This window comes from Xyrauchen texanus, chromosome 35, assembly GCF_025860055.1.
Source record: "Xyrauchen texanus isolate HMW12.3.18 chromosome 35, RBS_HiC_50CHRs, whole genome shotgun sequence".
NCBI lineage: Eukaryota > Metazoa > Chordata > Actinopteri > Cypriniformes > Catostomidae > Xyrauchen > Xyrauchen texanus.
The window spans coordinates 38,294,276-38,315,340 of NC_068310.1; the positions used below are offsets into that span (position 1 = coordinate 38,294,276).

At 44.7% G+C, this 21,065-nt stretch overlaps 1 protein-coding gene across 1 annotated transcript in view; it reads left to right on the forward strand.

The window, feature by feature from the left end:
- Positions 1-21,065, forward strand: part of LOC127628597 (WD repeat-containing protein 7-like) — a 113,535-nt gene that overhangs the window by 186 nt on the left and 92,284 nt on the right. Inside the window, 9 exon segments of the mRNA XM_052105368.1 lie at positions 680-851; positions 934-1,040; positions 1,327-1,405; positions 6,062-6,236; positions 6,517-6,593; positions 6,730-6,849; positions 6,938-7,083; positions 8,807-8,909; positions 15,701-15,848. Coding sequence (XP_051961328.1) covers positions 693-851; positions 934-1,040; positions 1,327-1,405; positions 6,062-6,236; positions 6,517-6,593; positions 6,730-6,849; positions 6,938-7,083; positions 8,807-8,909; positions 15,701-15,848 — 1,114 coding nt within the window. The 5' untranslated portion in view covers positions 680-692.

The window sequence follows — 21,065 nt, forward strand, 5'->3', positions numbered from 1 at the left end:
CACAGAGATGCACACACACTCACTCACATCACTATTTCATACTGGCATACATTATACACTAATTATCTACTCACGTAAACCATACACTCTTTTCAATATATACACATAAAAACATTGAGACACACACTATGTGCACTATACCCACTATAAATACACATATGTTACAAAAGAGTACCAAATGACATGCATATATGTACATATACACCATTGTGTTACCATCTGATACCAGCACTTTCCATGACATCACTACAGTATTTTGCATGTTAGTCAAAGAATAGATTAAAACAGGGGTGTAAAACTCGGTCTCAGGCTGGGCCACATCAGGGTTTATTTGGTCCCGTTGAAAATGTGGCACCAGCACCTGCTTTGGTTGCACCCATGCAAATAATATTACATGTTATGTGCATTGCAATGCACATTTGCCAGTACAGCATTGATATTGAGGTTGTGATGCCGATGCAAATTATGATATGAACACCAGTAACATCTGTGGGGGAAAATGAACACCTCATTTGTATATGGCTAAATTGAAATATCTGAATTCATTCGTTGTGGAAAAGTGTTGGTCAGTGAATCTGTCCTCTCGTGCTGTGACCGTGTGTATGGATTTACCGTATGTCAATATGGTAAAAAGTGTCTCTAATAATACATATATCTAATATCTCTCTTATCTCTTCAGTATCACAGAAAACATGACAGGAAACAGTCTGGTATTACCCATCGTTCTGTGGGGCCGTAATGCTCCCACTCACTGTATCTCCAGTCTGCTGGTGATGGACGATCTGTCCACCATCATCACCGGCTGCCATGACGGACAGATCTGCATCTGGGACATGACCTCAGAACTGAAGGTGAGAGGTCACACTCAGGTCTTCAGTTGTGAGAACACTTCGGATTGTTTAATGAGAGTTTGTGTTTGCCTTTGTTGTTCAGATTAATCCTCGCGCTCTGCTGTTCGGTCACATGGCCTCCGTCACCTGTCTGTCCAAGGCCAGCGCAGGAAGTGACAAGCAATACCTCGTCAGTGCTTCCGAGAGCGGGTGAGAGAAATGTTGGATTTTAGGGGGAAAATAAAATCATGCAAATGATTCCATTTAAAGGAATATAATGTACCTGAAGGACTTTCTTCTGTGGAACACAAAATCCATTTTAAAAATCCGCTCTACTTTTGTAACATAATGTGTTAATTGTTAGTATTTTATTAGGTGCAAGCACCGTTTCATCCAGGGTCTTTTGCTGTGTGCATTAATGGAGTGTGTGTGTGTGTGTGTGTGTGTGTGTGTGTGTGTGTGTGTGTGTGTGTGTGTGTGTGTGTGTGTTTTACAGAGAAATGTGTTTATGGGATGTCAATGATGGACGCTGTATTGAGTTCACAAAGCTGGCCTGTGCACACACCGGTATACAGGTAACACACCCATATACACGTTTATATAGCTAATTAAAGATGCAACATAGCCTTCTGTTGTTTTTAGAAAAGCTAGTTATAAACGTATAATGTATTATATTACAGTATATTTTATTATTTGTGCCTCTTGCTTTATCAAGGCATCAGATTATCCAAAACATGTGCTTTGGGCCATTGGGCGTACGATGTTCACTGGTGGGCGAAAAAGCAGGCATAATAATATCCCAAAGGCTAAACGTTGTTAGGAAATCTATCTCAAGGTTAGAATGCCATAGAGACATGGGGATCGGCTCTTTTTACTCTGGCTAGCCATGTCCCAGCAACCAACCCCATATACTTGCATTGAAAATGGCTCAGTTGGATATTTTTGGATCAGAGTGCCATAGAGAGTTAGGGGTGGGATCTTTTGACTCAGGATATCATGCAGCCTTTAAATATTTCAAGATGTCTGTCTAGCCACACCCTAGCAACCAGAAAGATCACCCTAGCAACCAAAGCCCATAGACTTTCAATGAAAATGGCTTAGAGGGATATCTTCAGATGAGAATGTCACAGAGACATTAGAGTTGGATTGTGTTACTCAAGATCTCAAGCAGCCGTTAAGAATCACCCTGGCAACTGTCTAGCCACACCCTAGTGACCATCCAGAGCACCCTACCAACCATATAGCAACACCCATACTGTTGCATCAGAACATTGTGGATACATGGGTGTGGAATCTATCAAATCATGATAGCAAATATATTTTAGGCATCATCCTGGCAACTGCCTAGCTACCATTCAGAGCATCCTAGCATTGGTATAGCAACACCCATATCTCAGCACAAGAGCGTCATAGAAACATTACCAAGAGTCCCTTAGTCAGACATTTTAGTGATGAGTTTTGCCATCTTTTATATAATTTATTATTACTTATTATTATAATAGTTATTAATATAATATTCATAGGCTAATGCACTGCCTGTTAAAAAAAAAGTTGCATGCTCTAATATTTTGTTGGACCGCCTTTAGCTTTGATTACAGCGCGTATTCGTCATGGCGTTGTTTCAACAACCTTATGCAACGTCACAACATTGATTTCCATCCATAGTTGAATTAATTTTTGGCCGAGATCTTGTATTGACGACAGGAGAGTCGAACCACTCCATAAAGTGTTCTCCAGCACATCCCAAAGACTTTCAATGGGTTAAGGTCAGGAATCTGTGGTGGCCAATTCATGTGTGAAAATGATTCCTCATGCTCGCTGAACCACACTTTCACAATTTTAGCCCAATGAATCTTGACATTGTCGTCCTGGAATATATGCCTGTGTCGTCAGGGAGGAAAAAATCATTTATGGGATAACTGGGTCATTCAGTACATTCAGGTAGTCAGCTGACTTCATTTTATTGCTGCATAGCATTGCTGAGCCTAGATCATAACACTGCCTCCAGAGGCTTGTATAGTGGGCACTATGCATGACAAGTGCATCGCTTCATGGGCTTCCCTTCTTACCCTGACGTACCCATTCCTTTGGAATAGGGTAAATCTGGACTCATCAGACCTTTTTCCATTGCTCCTGTTTTCCACCTGGTGTAAGGATGTGTCCCGGGTGATCCGATTACATGTGGTCAGGTGAGACACATCTCTGTGTACACCTGGTCATTTAAATGCATCTCTTGTGACCACTTGTGTTTGGACTTGGAGTCTCTGTTTCATGATGACATAGATCAATCACTATGTCAGTGTGGAACTGTATGATAATAAACCACAACTAAGTCAGAAAAGACAAAGAAACCGCGAAAAAAAAAAAACTGTGCACTTTCTCCCAGATGCATCAAAATTTGTATCCAAGCACAAAAGCAACATTTCAAGCAGAATTAACCTTTATTTTAGTGGATACCTGTCTTAACCTGAGCTTTTAGCACAGCTGCTACACTGCTACCGGGACGTATACAAGATAGCTTTTACACCTCAAATGTGATCTGGTCAAATGTGTTTTTGTCCATATAAGCATGTGGTTTTTGTGATTTTCGGATCATCCGAAAAGCATCTTAAGGCAATCTTTATGCTCCCTATCAAATTGAAGTATTTGTTTCCGATTAGCCTCACTAACAAGTGGCTTTCTTGTGGCCACACAGCTGTTTAGTTCCAATCCTTTAAGTTCTTGGCGCATTGTGCATGTAGAAATGCTCTTGCCATCCCCCAACACTGTAGGGAATCAACAATTAATGGATTTGCAGATTTGAAAAGCCTAGTCTCACACCCCACACCTGATCTGACCTTCACTTCACACAACACCAACACCTCCTGCAACCCCCCTCCTCCCCCCTCCTGCTACTCAACCTGTACATAAGATCTGTGAAGAGGATGTGTGCCGGGTCTTCCGGAAACCAAAGACAGGGAAAGTACAGGGCCCAGACTGTGTTTCACCCACTTGTCTAACATCCTGTGCTGACCAGCTGGCCCTCATCTTCACACAGATCTTCACATCATCACTGGAGCACTGTGAAGTTCCCTGCTGCTTCAAATGCTCCACAATCATCCCAAAGAAACCCAAGATTGCAGGACTTTATGACTACAGACCCGTCACTCTGACATCTGTGGTCATGAAGTCTTTTGAGAGACTGGTGTTGGCCCACCTGAAGGACATCACTGAACACTGGATCCCCTGCAGTTTCCCTATTGAGCTTTCTAACAGATCTGCAGAAGATGCAGTCAATATGGGACTGCATTACATACTGCAACATCTAGACAGACCAGGGACTTATGCAAGGATCCTATTTGTGGACTTCAGTTCGACTTGCAACACCATCATCCCTGCTCTCCTATGGAATATATTAACCCAGCTCTCGGTTCCCATCTCTATCTGTCTGTGGATCATCAGCTTTCTGTTAGTGTGAATGGGGAAATACACTTCCTCCACATGTACGATCAGCACACTCCCTAGGGATGTGTGCTCTCCCCACTACTCTTCTACCTGTACACAAATGACTGCATCGCCAAGGACCTACTCTGTCAAGCTCCTAAAGTTTGCAAATGACACTACAGTCATCGGCCTCATCCAAGATGATGACACGTCTGCAAGCAGAAGGGCTCAAAACAGTGGAGATGATAGTGGACTTTTGGAGGAACACCCCGACATTGTGACCCCCTCACCATTCTGAACAGAACTGTGGCAGAAGTGGAGTCATTCAGGTTCCTGGGCTCTACCATCTCACAGGACCTGAAGTGGGAGACCCACATTGACTAAAAAAAGGCCCAGCAGAGGTTGTACTTCCTTTGCCAGCTGAGGAAGTTCAACCTGCCACAGGCTCTGCTGATCCAGTTCTACTCAGTCTGTCCTCTGCACTTCAGCAACTGTCTGGTTTTGTGCAGCTACCAAGTCAGACATCAGAAGACTTCAAAGTATAATCCGGACTGCTAAGAAATTATTGGTTCTACCTCCCTTCAAGAACTGTACACTTCCAGAGTGAGGGAAAGGGCTGGAAAAATCATTTTGGACCCCATTCACCCAGCACATTACTTTTTTGAATGGTTGCCCTCTGGCCGGCGCTACAGAGCTATGAGCACCAGAACAGTTTCTTCCCTCAGGCCATTCAATTTATGAACAGTTAAAACTTCCCCAATACTCTCCATTGTGGCAATACAAGCATGTGCATATTAAACTATTTAGTCATATTTATATTGCATATAAATTTATTTGACATATCCCACCTCTTCTGCACAATACATTAAATCACCTTGCACATAACTGATTATCTATGTAACACAGTAAATCATTTTCCGAAATGGAAAATGTCTTCCGACATGGTTAAGAAATGAGAACCTTGTGTCTTGTTCACGAGTGAGGGGACAATGGAGCGGGAGGTTGGCCGGAGAATCGGGACAGCGGGGGCGGTATTGCACTCGCTCTATCGCACCATTGTCACGAAAAGAGAGCTGAGCCTAAAGGCAAAGCTCTCGATCTACTGGTCAATTTTCGTTCCTACCCTCACCTATGGTCATGAAGGCTGGGTCATGACCGAAAGAACTAGGTCGCGAGTACAAGCGGCCGAAATGGGTTTCCTCAGAAGGGTGGCGGCATCTCCCTTAGAGATAGGGTGAGGAGCTCAGTCATCCGTGAGGAGTTCGGAGTAGAGCCGCTGCTCCTTTGCGTCGAAAGGAGCCAGTTGAGGTGGTTTGGGCATCTGGTAAGGATGCCCCCTGGCCGCCTCCCTAGGGAGATGTTTCAGGCACATCCAGCTGGGAGGAGACATCTCCACACTGGCCGGGGAATGCCTCGGGGTCCCCCAGCCAGAGCTGGTTAATGTGGCTCAGGATAGGGAAGTTTGGGGCCCCCTGCTGGAGCTACTGCCCCCACGCCCCGACTTCGGATAAGCGGTTGAAGATGGATGGATGGATGGTCCTGCATATTGGTAATAAGACATGTAAACATAAAAAGAATCCGTATCGATTGTAAAAAGTCAAATGGGTCGATCTGTACTCCAAAAGGGAGATTATGTCACATGTAGCTGACTTCTGGACAAATTTGTCCCCAGGCTTTTGCTAGGTAACACACACACACTGGTGTAATTAAGCAGACTACACTTTTGTGCGACTCAAGTCAAATACATTTCATAAACTTCCAGAAAACCATACTGTATCTCTTCTCTCTCTCCTCTTTTGTTTCTGCAGTTTTATCAGTTCACCATTGGCACACAGAGGGAGGGACGTCTCCTGTGCCACGGACATTACCCAGAAATCCTAGTGATGGACGCTACCAGCCTTGAGGTCCTGTACTCGCTAGTGTCCAAGATTTCACCTGACTGGATCAGTTCTATGGGCATCATTCGCTCACACCGCACGCAAGGTAACGGACGCCATTATGACGTAAAGAAAAAGAAAAGAGTGAAACTGTTCGGGGTCGTAGGAGAACAGACCTTTTTTGGGGGTAAACAAAAAAATGGTTTTTATGGGTGATCAGTTTTATTTACCTGATTTCTTTCATTTGTTATTTGCACCAGGATACTAGATAGAGACTTGACATTACTATACATAAAGCACTGTGTACATAGAGCAAACTCAGCATTTACATTTAGTAACTTGCAACCTTACAATAAAAAAATAACAAACATGTGTTTATGTTTCAGAGGACACAGTTGTAGCTGTATCTGTCACTGGTATTCTGAAAGTGTGGATCATCACCGCTGATGTCAGCAGAATGCAGGTGAACGCTTGAACTCATCCATTCGTGCCAATGATCATACATTCATACTATATAGATAGACATAATGCAATGTGCCTTGCAACTGTTGCTTCTTCCTGGAGAATCTCATTGTCAAGTGTTTGTGTGTGTTTATCAGGATCTGGATCCGGTGTTTGAGGAGGAGTCAAAGCCGATCTACTGTCAGGGTTGCCAGAGTATTTCCTTCTGCACTTTCACACAGCTTTCTCTGCTGGTGGTGTGCTCAAAGTACTGGAGGGTCAGTGTGTGTTTGTGATGTATTCTTGGTCATGTTGATGCATTCTGACTTACGGTATAATATATAATGATTTGTGTTTGTGTTGTAGGTGTTTGATGCTGGTGATTTCTCTCTTCTTTGTTCGGTCCCGAGTGAGAACAATCAGTCTTGGGCAGGAGGAGAATTTATTTCTGCTGATAAAGTGATTATATGGACTGAAGATGGACGCAGCTACATTTACAAACTACCAGCCAGGTAACAAAACAACATATATCCACACAGTTACACATTGCCCGCACATAACAACACATTTATAAACTACCAACAAATAACAACACACTTCCAAACTACCTTCACGTGACAACGCGCTTCCAAACTACCTTCACATGACAACACACTTACAAACTACCTTCACGTGACAACACACTTACAAACTACCTTCACGTGACAACAAACACACAAACTACCTTCACGTGACAACAAACACACAAACTACCTTCACGTGACGACGCACTTACAAACTACCTTCACGTGACAACAAACACACAAACTACCTTCACGTGACAACAAACACACAAACTACCTTCACGTGACAACAAACACACAAACTACCTTCACGTGACAACGCGCTTCCAAACTACCTTCACTTGACAACAAACACACAAACTACCTTCACGTGACAACAAACACACAAACTACCTTCACGTGACGACGCACTTACAAACTACCTTCACGTGACGACGCACTTACAAACTACCTTCACGTGACGACGCACTTACAAACTACCTTCCCGTGACGACGCACTTACAAACTACCTTCCGTGACGACGCGCTTACAAACTACCTTCCCGTGATCGACGCACTTACAAACTACCTTCACGTGACGACGCACTTACAAACTACCTTCACGTGACGACGCACTTACAAACTACCTTCCCGTGACGACGCACTTACAAACTACCTTCCCGTGACGACGCACTTACAAACTACCTTCCCGTGACGACGCACTTACAAACTACCTTCCCGTGACGACACACTTACAAACTACCTTCACGTGACGACGCACAGACAAACTACCTTCACGTGACGACGCACTTACAAACTACCTTCCCGTGACAACACACTTACAAACTACCTTCACGTGACGACGCACTTACAAACTACCTTCCCGTGACGACGCGCAGACAAACTACCTTCACGTGATGACGCACTTACAAACTACCTTCACGCGATCGACGCGACTTACAAACTACCTTCACGCGGATCGACACACAAACTACCTTCCGCGTGACGACGCGACTTACAAACTACCTTCCCGTGACGACGCACTTACAAACTACCTTCACGTGATCGACGCACTTACAAACTACCTTCACGCGATCTACGACGCACTTACAAACTACCTTCACGTGACGACGCGACTTACAAACTACCTTCACGCGATCGACGCGACTTACAAACTACCTTCACGTGACGACGCACTTACAAACTACCTTCCGTGACGACGCACTTACAAACTACCTTCCCGTGACGACGCGCAGACAAACTACCTTCACGTGATGACGCACTTACAAACTACCTTCACGTGACGACGCACTTACAAACTACCTTCACGTGACGACACACAAACTACCTTCACGTGACGACGCACTTACAAACTACCTTCCCGTGACGACGCACTTACAAACTACCTTCACGTGACGACGCACTTACAAACTACCTTCACGTGACGACGCACTTACAAACTACCTTCACGTGACGACGCACTTACAAACTACCTTCACGTGACGACGCACTTACAAACTACCTTCACGTGACGACGCACTTACAAACTACCTTCACGTGATAACGCACTTACAAACTACCCAGAACCAAAGTTAAAACTGTCAACAAATGTGTACACACATGAGCTCTGCCTGAGCACCTACTACAAACTATTAGTGAGGTCAGAGCTACAGTCAGCAGTATGTGTTTTACAGCTGTCTCCCGGCGAGTGAACATTTCCGCACTAATGTGGGGAAGACGACGGAGGGTTCCATTCCTCCTCTTGTGTACAGCATAGCAGACCGCACTGATAAACAGGTCAGACACACACACACACACACACACACACACACACACACACACACACACACACATACATACACAATTTTCATTTCATTTTGATTTTAAAGCTTATCTGAACTCCGCCTGATCTTATAACTTATAATCTCTGTGTTTTTTAACCCAACGCATTTTAGTTCAGTTTCTTAATCATCATTAGTAAACGTGTTGAAATTGTTTAAAATTTGTGTGTGTTTTGTCTGTGTATTTTCTGTTTTGTTTATTTACTGTTTGTAAAGTATTTTGTGCGTGTATGTTTTATTTATGGTTTATTCTTTGTCTGTTATTGCCCCCCACCTTAACCCCGCCCTCTGCCCCGCCCTAGCTGGAGGAGGGGTGGGAGGGGCAGTGTGTTGTGGTATGTCTCCCTGACAACGGTTGTGATCCGGAGCTCTACACTCCTGAATTGCAATACAGCCATCGTCCTCTAGAGGCACCAGTAAGCCCTACTGACAGTTAGACGCAGATACGCCAGCTGGCGTTACCAGCAGGGGTGCTCTCAATGCATTTTATGCCCTAGGCGTCCAGTCACCAAATAATTAAAAGCTAAATTTTTACTGTATTTTTATTGATATATTGATAATAGTTTTATTTTGTCAATTGTAAAAATAAGTTCCATGTAAAATGTTTTCCACATTATTGATCTCGTGCAAGACTGTGATGTCACAATAACAGGGTTCCCACTGTCATATAAGGAATTTTAAAACTGCTTTTTCTAGACCTTGCAAAGTAATTAAAACCGTCCTACGCTTCAGTGCTCAGATGCTGCTTGAACCGTCAGATCCTGCTGGAGGCAATGATGGCAGGGGACCGGAGCTTACCCCTGCCCAGGACTGTACCTAAACTGGTGGAGATGGGGTGGGATGGGGGGTAAAAACATCTGTCAGGCTTTTAAAGCTGAAGCTGTATTGTGATTGGATGAGATGCCTGAAAGATAAATCCCGAGATCTTCCTGCTAGGACTATTCTTAAGCTTAAATTTCTGTTAGTCATAATAATGAGATATTAAGTCATTATGATTTAATATTTCATAATATTGAGAACGTTTCTTGTATTTAGGAATTAATGTGTTTTAATGTTGAGAAAAAAATCCTATAATAATGACTTTGTATCTCAAAATAATGAGAAACGTTCACATAATAGGTCATAATTATGAGTCTAAATTAATAATTAGTTGTTATTATGAAATACTATGTTATAATTACGAGTCATTAATATGAGAAGTTTTCAAAATTATGAAATACAATAATATCAGAATGTTTTATTTATCATATTCATAATATCATCTTAAAAATGACTTCATATTACATTAATTATCACTTACGTAATCACATTTTTGCGTCCGCTGTGGCGGAAACCGTCTTCCATACTTAAGCAACATTGTGGGTGCTTCTCATTTCCTACATTTTGCTTCCTCGTTTCCTCACTCCTCCGTCCTCGAGCCCATGACCCAGAAACTGATTAAAGTCTGACATCATGAAGGATGTATCAATTCAATAAATGCATGACGAGGAGATCAAAGGATTTGGAATTATTGTGTTTTAACGGACACACTATCCTGGTAACATCATGACCGAAAGAACTAGGTCGCGAGTACAAGTGGCCGAAATGGGCTTCCTCAGAAGGGTGGCGGGCTTCTCCCTTAGAGATCGGGTGAGGAGCTCAGTCATCCGTGAGGAGCTCGGAGTAGAGCCACTGCTCCTTTGCGTCGAAAAGAGTCAGTTGAGGTGGTTTGGTCATCTGGTAATGATGCCCCCTGGCCGCCTCCCTAGGGAGGTTTTTCAGGCACGTCCAGCTGGGAGTAGGCCTCGGGGAAGACCCAGGATTAGGTGGAGAGATTACATCTCCACAGAGCTGGATAATGTGGCTCGGGATAGGGAAGTTTGGGGCCCCCTGCTGGAGCAGCTGCCCCCACGACCCGACTTCAGATAAGCGGTTGAAGATGGATGGATGGATGGACTATCCTGGTAACATCAATCCAAATCCAGCTCCAAATCGGCAAAATTTTACATGGGTCCTTCGAGCCAGAAAATCTACTAGGATGGAGAAAGAGGATGACTATGGGAAATCTAAATGGACATCAAGGACCTTGAAGCCCCCTAGATGGCATCAGGATGATTTTATGACTCTGTAAAATACCTCTTCTACTCATAACCACGGCCAATTCCCCTCTGGAACAGCGAAACACGGCAACCTGAGGACATCACTGGAAGCCTCCCAATCTGAGACTCAAGTGGAGGTTAAGGTTAATGCTGATGATATAAAAAATAATGGGAATGTTGTCAGACTTGGGCCAGATGATGAAGCAGAAGTTCCTTGTGGCAGGGCGGAGGGCGGGGCCGGGTCGTGATCCTACACACCCGTTCCCGTATTAGGCTAATTATGCCTCCGTAAACGATCTCTCTCTCCCTCACGATCCCCTGTAGTCGACCTTTATCCCTCACAGAGGCATAATTAGCCTAATACGGGACCGGGTGTGTAGGATCACGACCCGGCCCCGCCCTCCACCCTGCTGCATTCCTCTGAACCTAGTTCCAATTATACATCCCCTATTCCTAAACAAAATAATCAACAAGATGATGGAATCAGTAGAGCTTTTCTCGTGCTTAGTAGTATTCCCTTCACCACAACAGTCTTCACCACCCAGGGTCAGCAGACGAAGTAATCTTCCTATGTTGCCCACACCCTTAACACAAGCTGGGAGAGAATCATTGGAGATGTGTTCTCCACTACTCCCTGATGCATGTTTATCAACTGAACTATCAACTGGACCCAGCATGGCAATGGTTCTACATGGTCATCTTCTGCTAATCAACATCAAATCCAGCCTTTTATTCCAATGATCAGCAAGCATTATGTTGTGTTCCCTTGATGCAGGGAAATCAAATGCAGGGAAAAGCATTTTTTCTTGCATGGATGCCCCCTAGCGACTCTCCATACTTTTCAGGTGGTGGATAAAGGCTTCTTATTGCTCTGATGCCCTTTACCCTACTCTTGCTTTTATCCACCATATTGCCCACCTGCTCAGCCAAGCTACATCCCTCCAGTAGCAGCACTACATCCAATCAGTCAAACTCCTTGTAAGACTGTTAAGGATGGGCAAGGAGGCGGCGAGAACCGGCATGTCAACATAAATCATAATTTAATGAAAACTTAAACCAAAAGCATAAACAAACACACACATGACGGACATGCCCGTAATTCTCTCTCTCTCGAACCATCGTCACCGGCCGCCTTTATCCCTCGCGCGCCTCATCAGGCCGATTGGGGACCGGGCGCGCGATATTCCGACCCGGCCCCACCCCCCTCCGCTCCACACTCCTCCCACCATTATCTCAGGCCGGGGTGCCACCGGCGTGTATCTTGCGTCCCGCGTGGTCATCCCCGCCTTCATCGCCCTGGGAGGAGACAGGAGGGGAAGACAACAACCAAAAAACTAAATAGGCGAGGGAAAAGGCCAACACGGTGCGAAAGAGAGCGAGAGAGGAGAGAGAGAAAAAGCTCACTCACCGGTTCTCTGATGTACTGTCGCGTGGTCCTCGAACACTCCTCCAAACTCAGGCGGACGACAGCCGCTCCAACCCCGGGCGAACCGGAGTCAAACCTTTGACCCCCAGCGGGCAGAATGCCCCTCCGCTTTTCTGGCAGCATATGGGGACACTCCTCCGCCCCTGGCAGCGGCCCTACCGCTCCAGGCGGTCAGATAGTTTCTTCCCTCCTCCCCTCGCGGACGGCGGTCTCCCTCGACCCCTCCGCGTCTCTGGGGACGGCAGGGCACTCCTCCGCCCCTGGCAGCGGCCCTACCGCTCCGGGCGGTCGAAGAGTTTCTTCCCTCCTCCCCTCGCGGACGGCGGTCTCCCTCGACCCCTCCGCGTCTCTGGGGACGGCAGGGCACTCCTCCGCCCCTGGCAGCGGCTCCCTCGCTCCAGGCGGTCGGGGTATCCGGTCCCCACTTGCCCCGCGGACGGCGACCGTTCCCCGCATCCGGGCGGTCGGGCTACTCCGTCACCCGGTAGATGGCAGCGGTGCTCCCCTGGGTGGACAGCAGTGTCGATTCCCCTAATGTCCCTTCAGGGGTACCTGCTCTTAGAAATGTCCCTGTATCCTTGCCTCAAATATTGTCAGAGAATCAGTCTATGAAATCATCTGGATAGCCAACCTACAACCCATGTTCAGCCTACCTCAATCGCTGGGGTAATTCCTACTTCAGTATCTCAGCAACAACAGATTGATAGCACCTAGCTCCTCTTGCCTCCTGTGCCATACCTCATTGTGTCTGGTCCATGGCCTTCTTGATCTGCCTGTATTGATATTCAAAAAGATGATGCTGAACATGGCGTTGATATACCTACTGCAATTTGAGGAAACAGAACAATTTAAATAACATATTCTTTTGGACCATTTAAAGCTGGATGCAGACCGACATCTACCACTGGCATATGCTCATCATCCACAGTCTTATGCCACTGCTTTAGAGGCTCTCCAGAAAAAATATGGGCAGCCTCTTGAAGGACTAGGCTGTTTTTGGAGGCTTCCTATATACTATGATACAATTGCCTGTTTAACATCTCCCGTTTCACATCGCCTTGTTATTTCAACTCGTCAAATTGTTATTAGTCTTAAATTGCCCATCTCAACTTTTTTGGAGCGTGTTGCAATCATCTGATTCGAAATTACTGCAACTGTTCAATAAAACAATGAAATTCACTAGGAAAAACATCACTCCTTTTTGTTAGCATTGTTTGTACTGTCCCAACTTCTTCATAATTGGGGTTGTATAACGCCCACATTTAAATGACTGAAAAAGTCTTGGTAAAGTATTGGTAAAGTGTGGGAACCCTGTCATTTGTTTTGTGATGTCATAATTACAGGAAATGCATCAGTGAATTCGATTGGATGTTTTGAGAGCTCCCTGTGGCGTTCCTGCCTCCATCTTGCTGTCTGTTTAATAGTTTTCTCCTCTCACTCTGATTCGCTTGTTCTCATGCTCCTCCCACTAAATACGACCAATCATTGACTCTCCTTCATCGGTCTTCACGCGGTGAAGATGCATGCAAAGTCCCTGAGCTTCTTTATTATCGCTTTAGCTTCTCAAAGCACTAATCTGAGTGAGCTAGCATGCTAATCGCTAATCTGACAGATTTAGCAAGCTACTGTAGTTAAAGACAAATAAAGCAGATTGTTCATAGATTTGGTCCTATTTGGTTGTTGGTTGTTTTTTAGAAAGTAACACAAATGTAACATTTCCAATTAAATATAATTGAAGCTATTTATGTACTTAATGAAATCATTGATATTTAATATGCCATTTTTCAAAACAAGTAATCGTACATAATATTATTAGTGTTATAAGACTGGGAACTGTAATGTGGCGCTGTTTCTTTAACTGATCTCTCTTTAAGCTGCGTACACACTGCCAGTGGCATCGCGCGCGACAGCGACTCCATCCCATTCATTTTCAATGAGAGCACATCGACTTCCGGCGACACGAGCTGTCGCCACCGTTGGCGACTAGATGTGGGCGTGTCCAGCGACGCGACAAAGTTGAGACAAGTTCAACTTTATTCAAATGAAGAGCGACTAACGGAAGCGACTATAGGAGAGAAGACGGGAGAGCTCACGTGATCCTTCTCTCTCTCTCTCTCTCTCTCTCTCTCTCTCAGCTCCTGCAGTAACGGAAAGATGGATGAAAGGCTAATTCTTGCTGTTAGCAATGGTTTTCTGGACCCAGACAGACCGGTGTTTGCGTTTTCGCCGCAGATAAACAGCCGCTATGGCAAACAGCACGCCTTGTTTCTCATCCATCTTTGATATAAAGCATTTTATGTACTGATTCCATTTATATTTAGTCTTTTCCCTCCAAAATGTTGCTTTTAGCGCCAAGAAAAGGGATTTGCTGTCAAGAGCAATGGAATGACATCCGTGAATGTCATTTATAAACGTTACTAGGCAACCAGTAGTGGGAATGCCCACTAGCGACTTCACCGCCAGCCACTGGCGACCTGCAGCGACAAAGTCACTGGCAGTGTGTACGCAGCTTTAGTTTGAAGTGTGCCGGTGTGTTGTTTTCGCATGTTCTGATGTGTGGGTTTGGACGTGCGCTCTTATACTTGTGCTTGTTTGTTTGAGTGTGTGTTTATTACTAAAAGAAAGCTCATTGGTGGAACTTTGCACTGTAAAATGCAGGTTGCGGTGAATATTTGAGAGTACATGCAGCTCTCGTATGTATCATTATTATACATTCAAAATGGTCGTTTTCACATCAAACCATACCACACATGACACCGTATCAATATTAAAACATCATGTGTGAACTAGGCATGTAACGACTATACGTTACGATACGGAGCAAAACCTCACGATACGATGCAGTAAAAACAAATGTAAGGATTCAAAACATAAATGTTTACAACTACAACTGTAACACTAGAATCTACATCCATTTTGAGTCCATTATCGTCAATATCATTACTAAATTGGCCGATGTCCCCATTTCTCAGCTATAAACCTGCATGAGCTGATAATTTCCCTTCTCACAGGAAACAGATGCTCGTATAATGCTCACAGCTGTAGCAGTCGCATACAAATGCAGCTTCCATGTCAACACCCCTCAGATTTTACCCAGAGGTTCATAGGCGGCTTCTGAGCTCCTGCTGTTGATAGTACGACTAACACAGACCCCGAGGTAGTTTTTGAGAGTGTGTAGAATGACACTCTGGAGCTGTGGACATTGTGTTTGTGTGTAACCTTTCTATGGTTGGTCCACTGCAGCTTCTGATTTGTCCGCCGGTAACACGGTTCTTTTTTGGTCGGAGAGAGCCGTTCCACAAACTACTGATTCAGGGAGACTCCGCGGGCAGACTGACGGTGTGGAGCATTCCGGAAACCTCTCCCTTACAGTCGCTGTCATCCGCTGCAGGTACTGAACTTGACTTAAAAGGGTCCTATTGTGGAAAACATGGTTTTCTTGCTCTTCTGATTGACTAAGTTTGGTGTATTGTTCAGGGTTCCCACTGTCATGGTAAAACTGGGATCGGAATTAAATTTTGATTTCCAGGCTTCGACGTTAAAGGAATAGTTCACTCAAAAATGATCATTCACTCTCCTCGATGCCATCTCAAACTCGTATGACTATCTTCACAACTATGATAGTTTGATGGAGATATGAGGTGTTTTCATCCATACAATGCACGTCCACGACGTCCAAAATTTCCACAAAGGTAATCCATACGACTCCAATGGGTTAGAAGACCATAATGCAACTCCTTAACATGCGCTCTGTGCATGTGTCAACTGCGCGGAAGTGTTAAGCTGCATACACACTGCCAGCGACATCGCGCGCAACAGCGACTCCATACCATTCATTTTCAATGCGAGCACAGCGACTTCCGGCGACACGAGCTGTCACGACCGTTGCCGACTAGATGTGGGCGTGTCCAGCGACGCGACAAAGTTGAGACAAGTTCAACTTTATTCAAATGAAGAGCGACTAACGGAAGCGACAGCCAATAGGAGAGAAGACGGGAGAGCTCACGTGATCCTCTCTCTCTCTCTCTCTCTCTCTCTCTCCTCCTGCAGTAACGGAAAGATGGATGAAAGGCTAATTCTTGCTGTTAGCAATGTTCCAGTGCTCTATGATATGGATATGGTATATCCAGCCGCAGCTCTTGCACCAGCTGGTGGTACTCGCCGTGCTGACTCCGAGATTTAATGGTTTTGTGGACCCAGACAGACCGGCGTTTGCGTTTTCGCCGCAGATAAACAGCCGCTATGGCAAACAGCACGCCTTGTTTCTCATTCATCTTTGATATAAAGCATTTTATGTACCGATTCCATTTATATTGAGTCTTTTCCCTCAAAAAATGTTTGTTTTTAGCGCCAAGAAAAGCGATTTGCTGTCAAGAGCAATGGAATGACATCCGTGAATGTCATTTATAAACGTTACTAGGCAACCAGTAGTGGGAACGCCCACTAGCGACTTCACCACCAGCCACTGGCGACCTGCAGCGACAAAGTCTCTGGCAGTGTGTACGCAGCTTTAAGCTTCAAATCATGATCGCGCCAGGTGGACTGCAGATAATTTATAGTGAAAAAGGAGTTACATTTTGGTCTGTTCTCACCCAAAACCGATCGTTTTGCTTCAGAAGATATGGATTAAACCACTGGCGTCATATGGATTTGTATGTGCTTTTTGGAGCTTTGAAGTTTTGGACCCCTTTGACTTGCGCAGCATGAATATGTACACTTCATACATGTATGAAAATATCTTTATTTGTGTTCCACGGAGGAAAGAAAGTGGTATGAGTTTGAGACGGCATAAGGGTGAGTAAATGATGAGAGAATGATCATTTTTGGGTGAACTGTTTCTTTAATAACATCTTTAAAAAGCCATTAATATATATATTGCACATATTAATAATCATATACATTTTTTGATCATAAGATTTGGGAATCCTGACCATGCGACTCAAAACTTCAGTCCAGTCCACCCAGAACATTTCTTGAAGCTAAAATGCAAAAAAAGGTTTAGAAATCGTCATATTGTAACATCTCAATCATATGCTCATTAATATGTAATCACCCACATTTTCATACTGTATTAACATCTATTCTGTATTTAGTTACTTACCACTTTCGTTAATCATGGCGGGTTATGTTTCATTATTAAAGTGTTTATATCACTGGAATATCCAATTATGCATATCCAAGTATGTGAGGTTCCAGATTGGATACATTTGATTCATGGCATGCAAAAGTTTGGGCACCCCAAGAGATTTGAGCTCTCAGAACTTTTACCAAGATCTCAGAGCTTAATTAGCTTGTTAGGGCTATGGCTTGTTCCCAAACATCATTTGGAAAGGCCAGGTGATGCAAATTTCAAAGCTTTACAAATACTCTGACTCCTCAAACCTTGTCCCAACAATCAGCAGCCATGGGCTCCTCTAAGCAGCTGCCTAACACTAATTGATGCCCACAAAGCAGGAGAATAGGTAGATAGCTATAGGTAGATAGCAAAGCGTTTTCAGGTAGCCGCTTCCTCAGTTTGTAATGTAATTAAGAAATGGTAGTTAACACTTTTAGAGAGGACTCCTCATAGGATTGCTAGAAAGGCAAATCAAAACCCATGTTTGACTGCAATAGACCTTGGGGTAGATTTAGCAGACTGTTTAGAAGCGCTGCACTGTTCTATTGTCACAAATGGAAGAGTCCTTCATGGAAGAGTCATGAGAAGAAAACCTTTCCTGCATGCTCACCTCAACATTCAGCGTTAGAAGTTTGCAAATGAACATCTAAACAAGCCTGATGCATTTTGGAAACAAGTCCTGCGGACTGATGAAGATAAAAACTAACTTTTTGGCCACAATGAGCAAAGGTATGCTTGGAGATAAAAGGGTGCAGAATTTCATGATAAGAACACCTCTCCAACTGTTAAGCACGGGGGTGGATCGATCATGCATTGGGATTGTGTTGCCACTAGGGCTGGGTATCGTTCGAAACATTAAAATACTGATACCTTGTCTTCGATACCGGTTCCTAAACAATGCTTTTTCTATACCAATTTTATGAAATCCGTTTTAACAAGATTACAAACATTACACATTACCTAAAAAAACTTTTTGGGTTTTATTTTTCAGTTTGTAGAGGAAAAAACAAAACAAGAGAGCTAAACTGTTAATGCAGCCAACCCTAAGGATGAGCACGGTTTAACAAGATAACTAGTTTAATGTACGTTAAACTTGATCAGTTACTGTCAACCTTAAAGCATTTTTAGCATCGATTTAGCTAGCTATGTATAGCCATACATCCAAACAATATCTAACTTTACGTAGGTCCCAGTTTATAGGACTATGTCACCGTGCATAGAAACGTTAACTAAGTACACAAGCATGTACCACTACAAGTTAGCCGATTTTGTTTGTTGGTTTGTTTGCTAAACGTTAACCTACCTGTCGGAGTCCCAGTCATGGCACTGCTGCATTCATGAGTAGTTTTGGAGGAGGACTCGTGTGGTGGGCATGTTGGAGGAGGACTCGTGTGGTGAGCATGTTGGAGGAGGACTCGTTTGGTGGGCATATTGAAAAGGACTCATTTGGTGGGCATGTTGGAGGAGGACTCGTGTGGTGGGCATGTTGTGGGAGGACTCGTTTGGTGGGCATATTGAAAAGGACTCATGTGGTGGTCATGTTGGAGGAGGACTCGTGTGGTGGGCATGTTGGAGGAGGACACGTGTGGTGGGCATATTGAAAAGGACTCGTGTGGTGGGCATGTTGGAGGAGGACTCGTGTGGTGGGAATGTTGGAGGTGGACTCGTTTGGTGGGCATGTTGGAGGAGGACTCGTGTGGTGGGCACGATGGAGGAGGACTCGTGTGGTGGGCATGTAGGAGGAGGACTCGTTTGGTGGGCATGTTGAAAAGGACTCGTTTGGTGGGCATGTTGGAGGAGGACTCGTTTGGTGGTCATGTTGGTGGAGGACTCCTGTGGTGGGCACGATGGAGGAGGACTCGTTTGGTGGGCATATTGAAAAGGACTCGTTTGGTGGGCATGTTGGAGGAGGACTCGTGTGGTGGGCATCTTGGAGGAGGTCTCGTGTGGTGGGCATGTTGGAGGAGGACTCGTTTGGTGGGCATGTTGGAGGAGGACTCCTGTGGTGGGCACGATGGAGGAGGACTCGTTTGGTGGGCATGTTGGAGGTGGACTTGTTTGGTGGGCATATTGAAAAGGACTCGTGTGGTGGGCATGTTGGAGGAGGACTCGTTTGGTGGGCATGTTGGAGGAGGACTCGTGTGGTGGGCATCTTGGAGGAGGACTCGTGTGGTGGGCATGTTTGAGGAGTACTCGTTTGGTGGGCATATTGAAAAGGACTCGTGTGGTGGGCATGTTGGAGGAGGACTCGTGTGGTGGGCATGTTGGAGGAGGACTTGTGTGGTGGGCATTTTGAAGGAGGACTCGTGTGGTGGGCATGTTCAAGGAAGCTCTGTGGCAGGTGGACGCTGAGAGGATGACTCCACTGGCTCGGTCTTCTTACAGTCGAACACGGAGCAACTTTCTGCTCTTAAGTTTATTCCGTGCGCTGTCAAGTGCTTCATCTGATTTGTCGTGTTGCCGGTCTTGTCAGCAATGATCTTGTCACAAATATTGCATTGCGCGCTGTTGGCATTGAGCCTGGTGAAATATAGCCACACGTTTGATCTTTTCCACATCTTTCACACGTATGGGGTTTGAGATGCATACATAATACAGCCTCGCGTATGAGCCGCGTCTCTGGGTGTAACCGGCGTAAACTATTGTTTTTCCTTGATACCTAAACACAGCCAATCACCAGCACTTTTAGATTTGGGCACATATAGCATGCTACATGCTTATCACTGGCGGTGACAAGATTAACCCCATAGGTATCGAAATTTGGTACCGAACGACAAGACATTTTTCGATACTCGATTGTTTAGAGGCAATTCGATCGGTGCCTAAAATGTATCAAACTCGATACCCAGCCCTAGTTGCAGCTAGCGCGTGGGGAACATTTCACTGGTAGAAGGAAGAATGGATTAAAATTAAATACCAGCAAATTGTGGAAGCAATCATCATGCCATATGTAAAAAAGCTAAAGATGAAAAGAGGATGGCTTCTACTACAGTATAACGATCCTAAAAGCACCTCAAAATGCTCAAGCTGAAGGATATTGCCATGGCCCTCATAGTCTCCTGACCTAAACATCATCAAAAATCTGTGGATAGACCTCAAAAGAGCATTGCATACAAGACAGCCCAAGAATCACGGAACTAGAAGCCTTTTGCAAGGAAGAATGGGCGAAACAAGAATTGAAAGACTCTTAGCTGGCAACGAAAAGCGTTTGCAAGCTGTGATACTTGCCAAAGGGAGTGTTAATAAATACTGACCATGCAGGGTGCCCAAACTTTTGCTTCGGGTCCTTTTTTGTTATTTTGAAACTGTAAAAGTTGGAAATTAAAAAGTAACATTGCTTAAAATATTAAAGAAATGTGTCACCTTTAACTGGATGCCTTTTGGAAATCAGGCCAACTTTTGCTCGCTTAGCTATTCACAGCAACAGAAATTTTTATCAGGGGGTGCACAAACTTGTGCATGCCACTGTACATGTGTCTTGGGAAGTCTCTT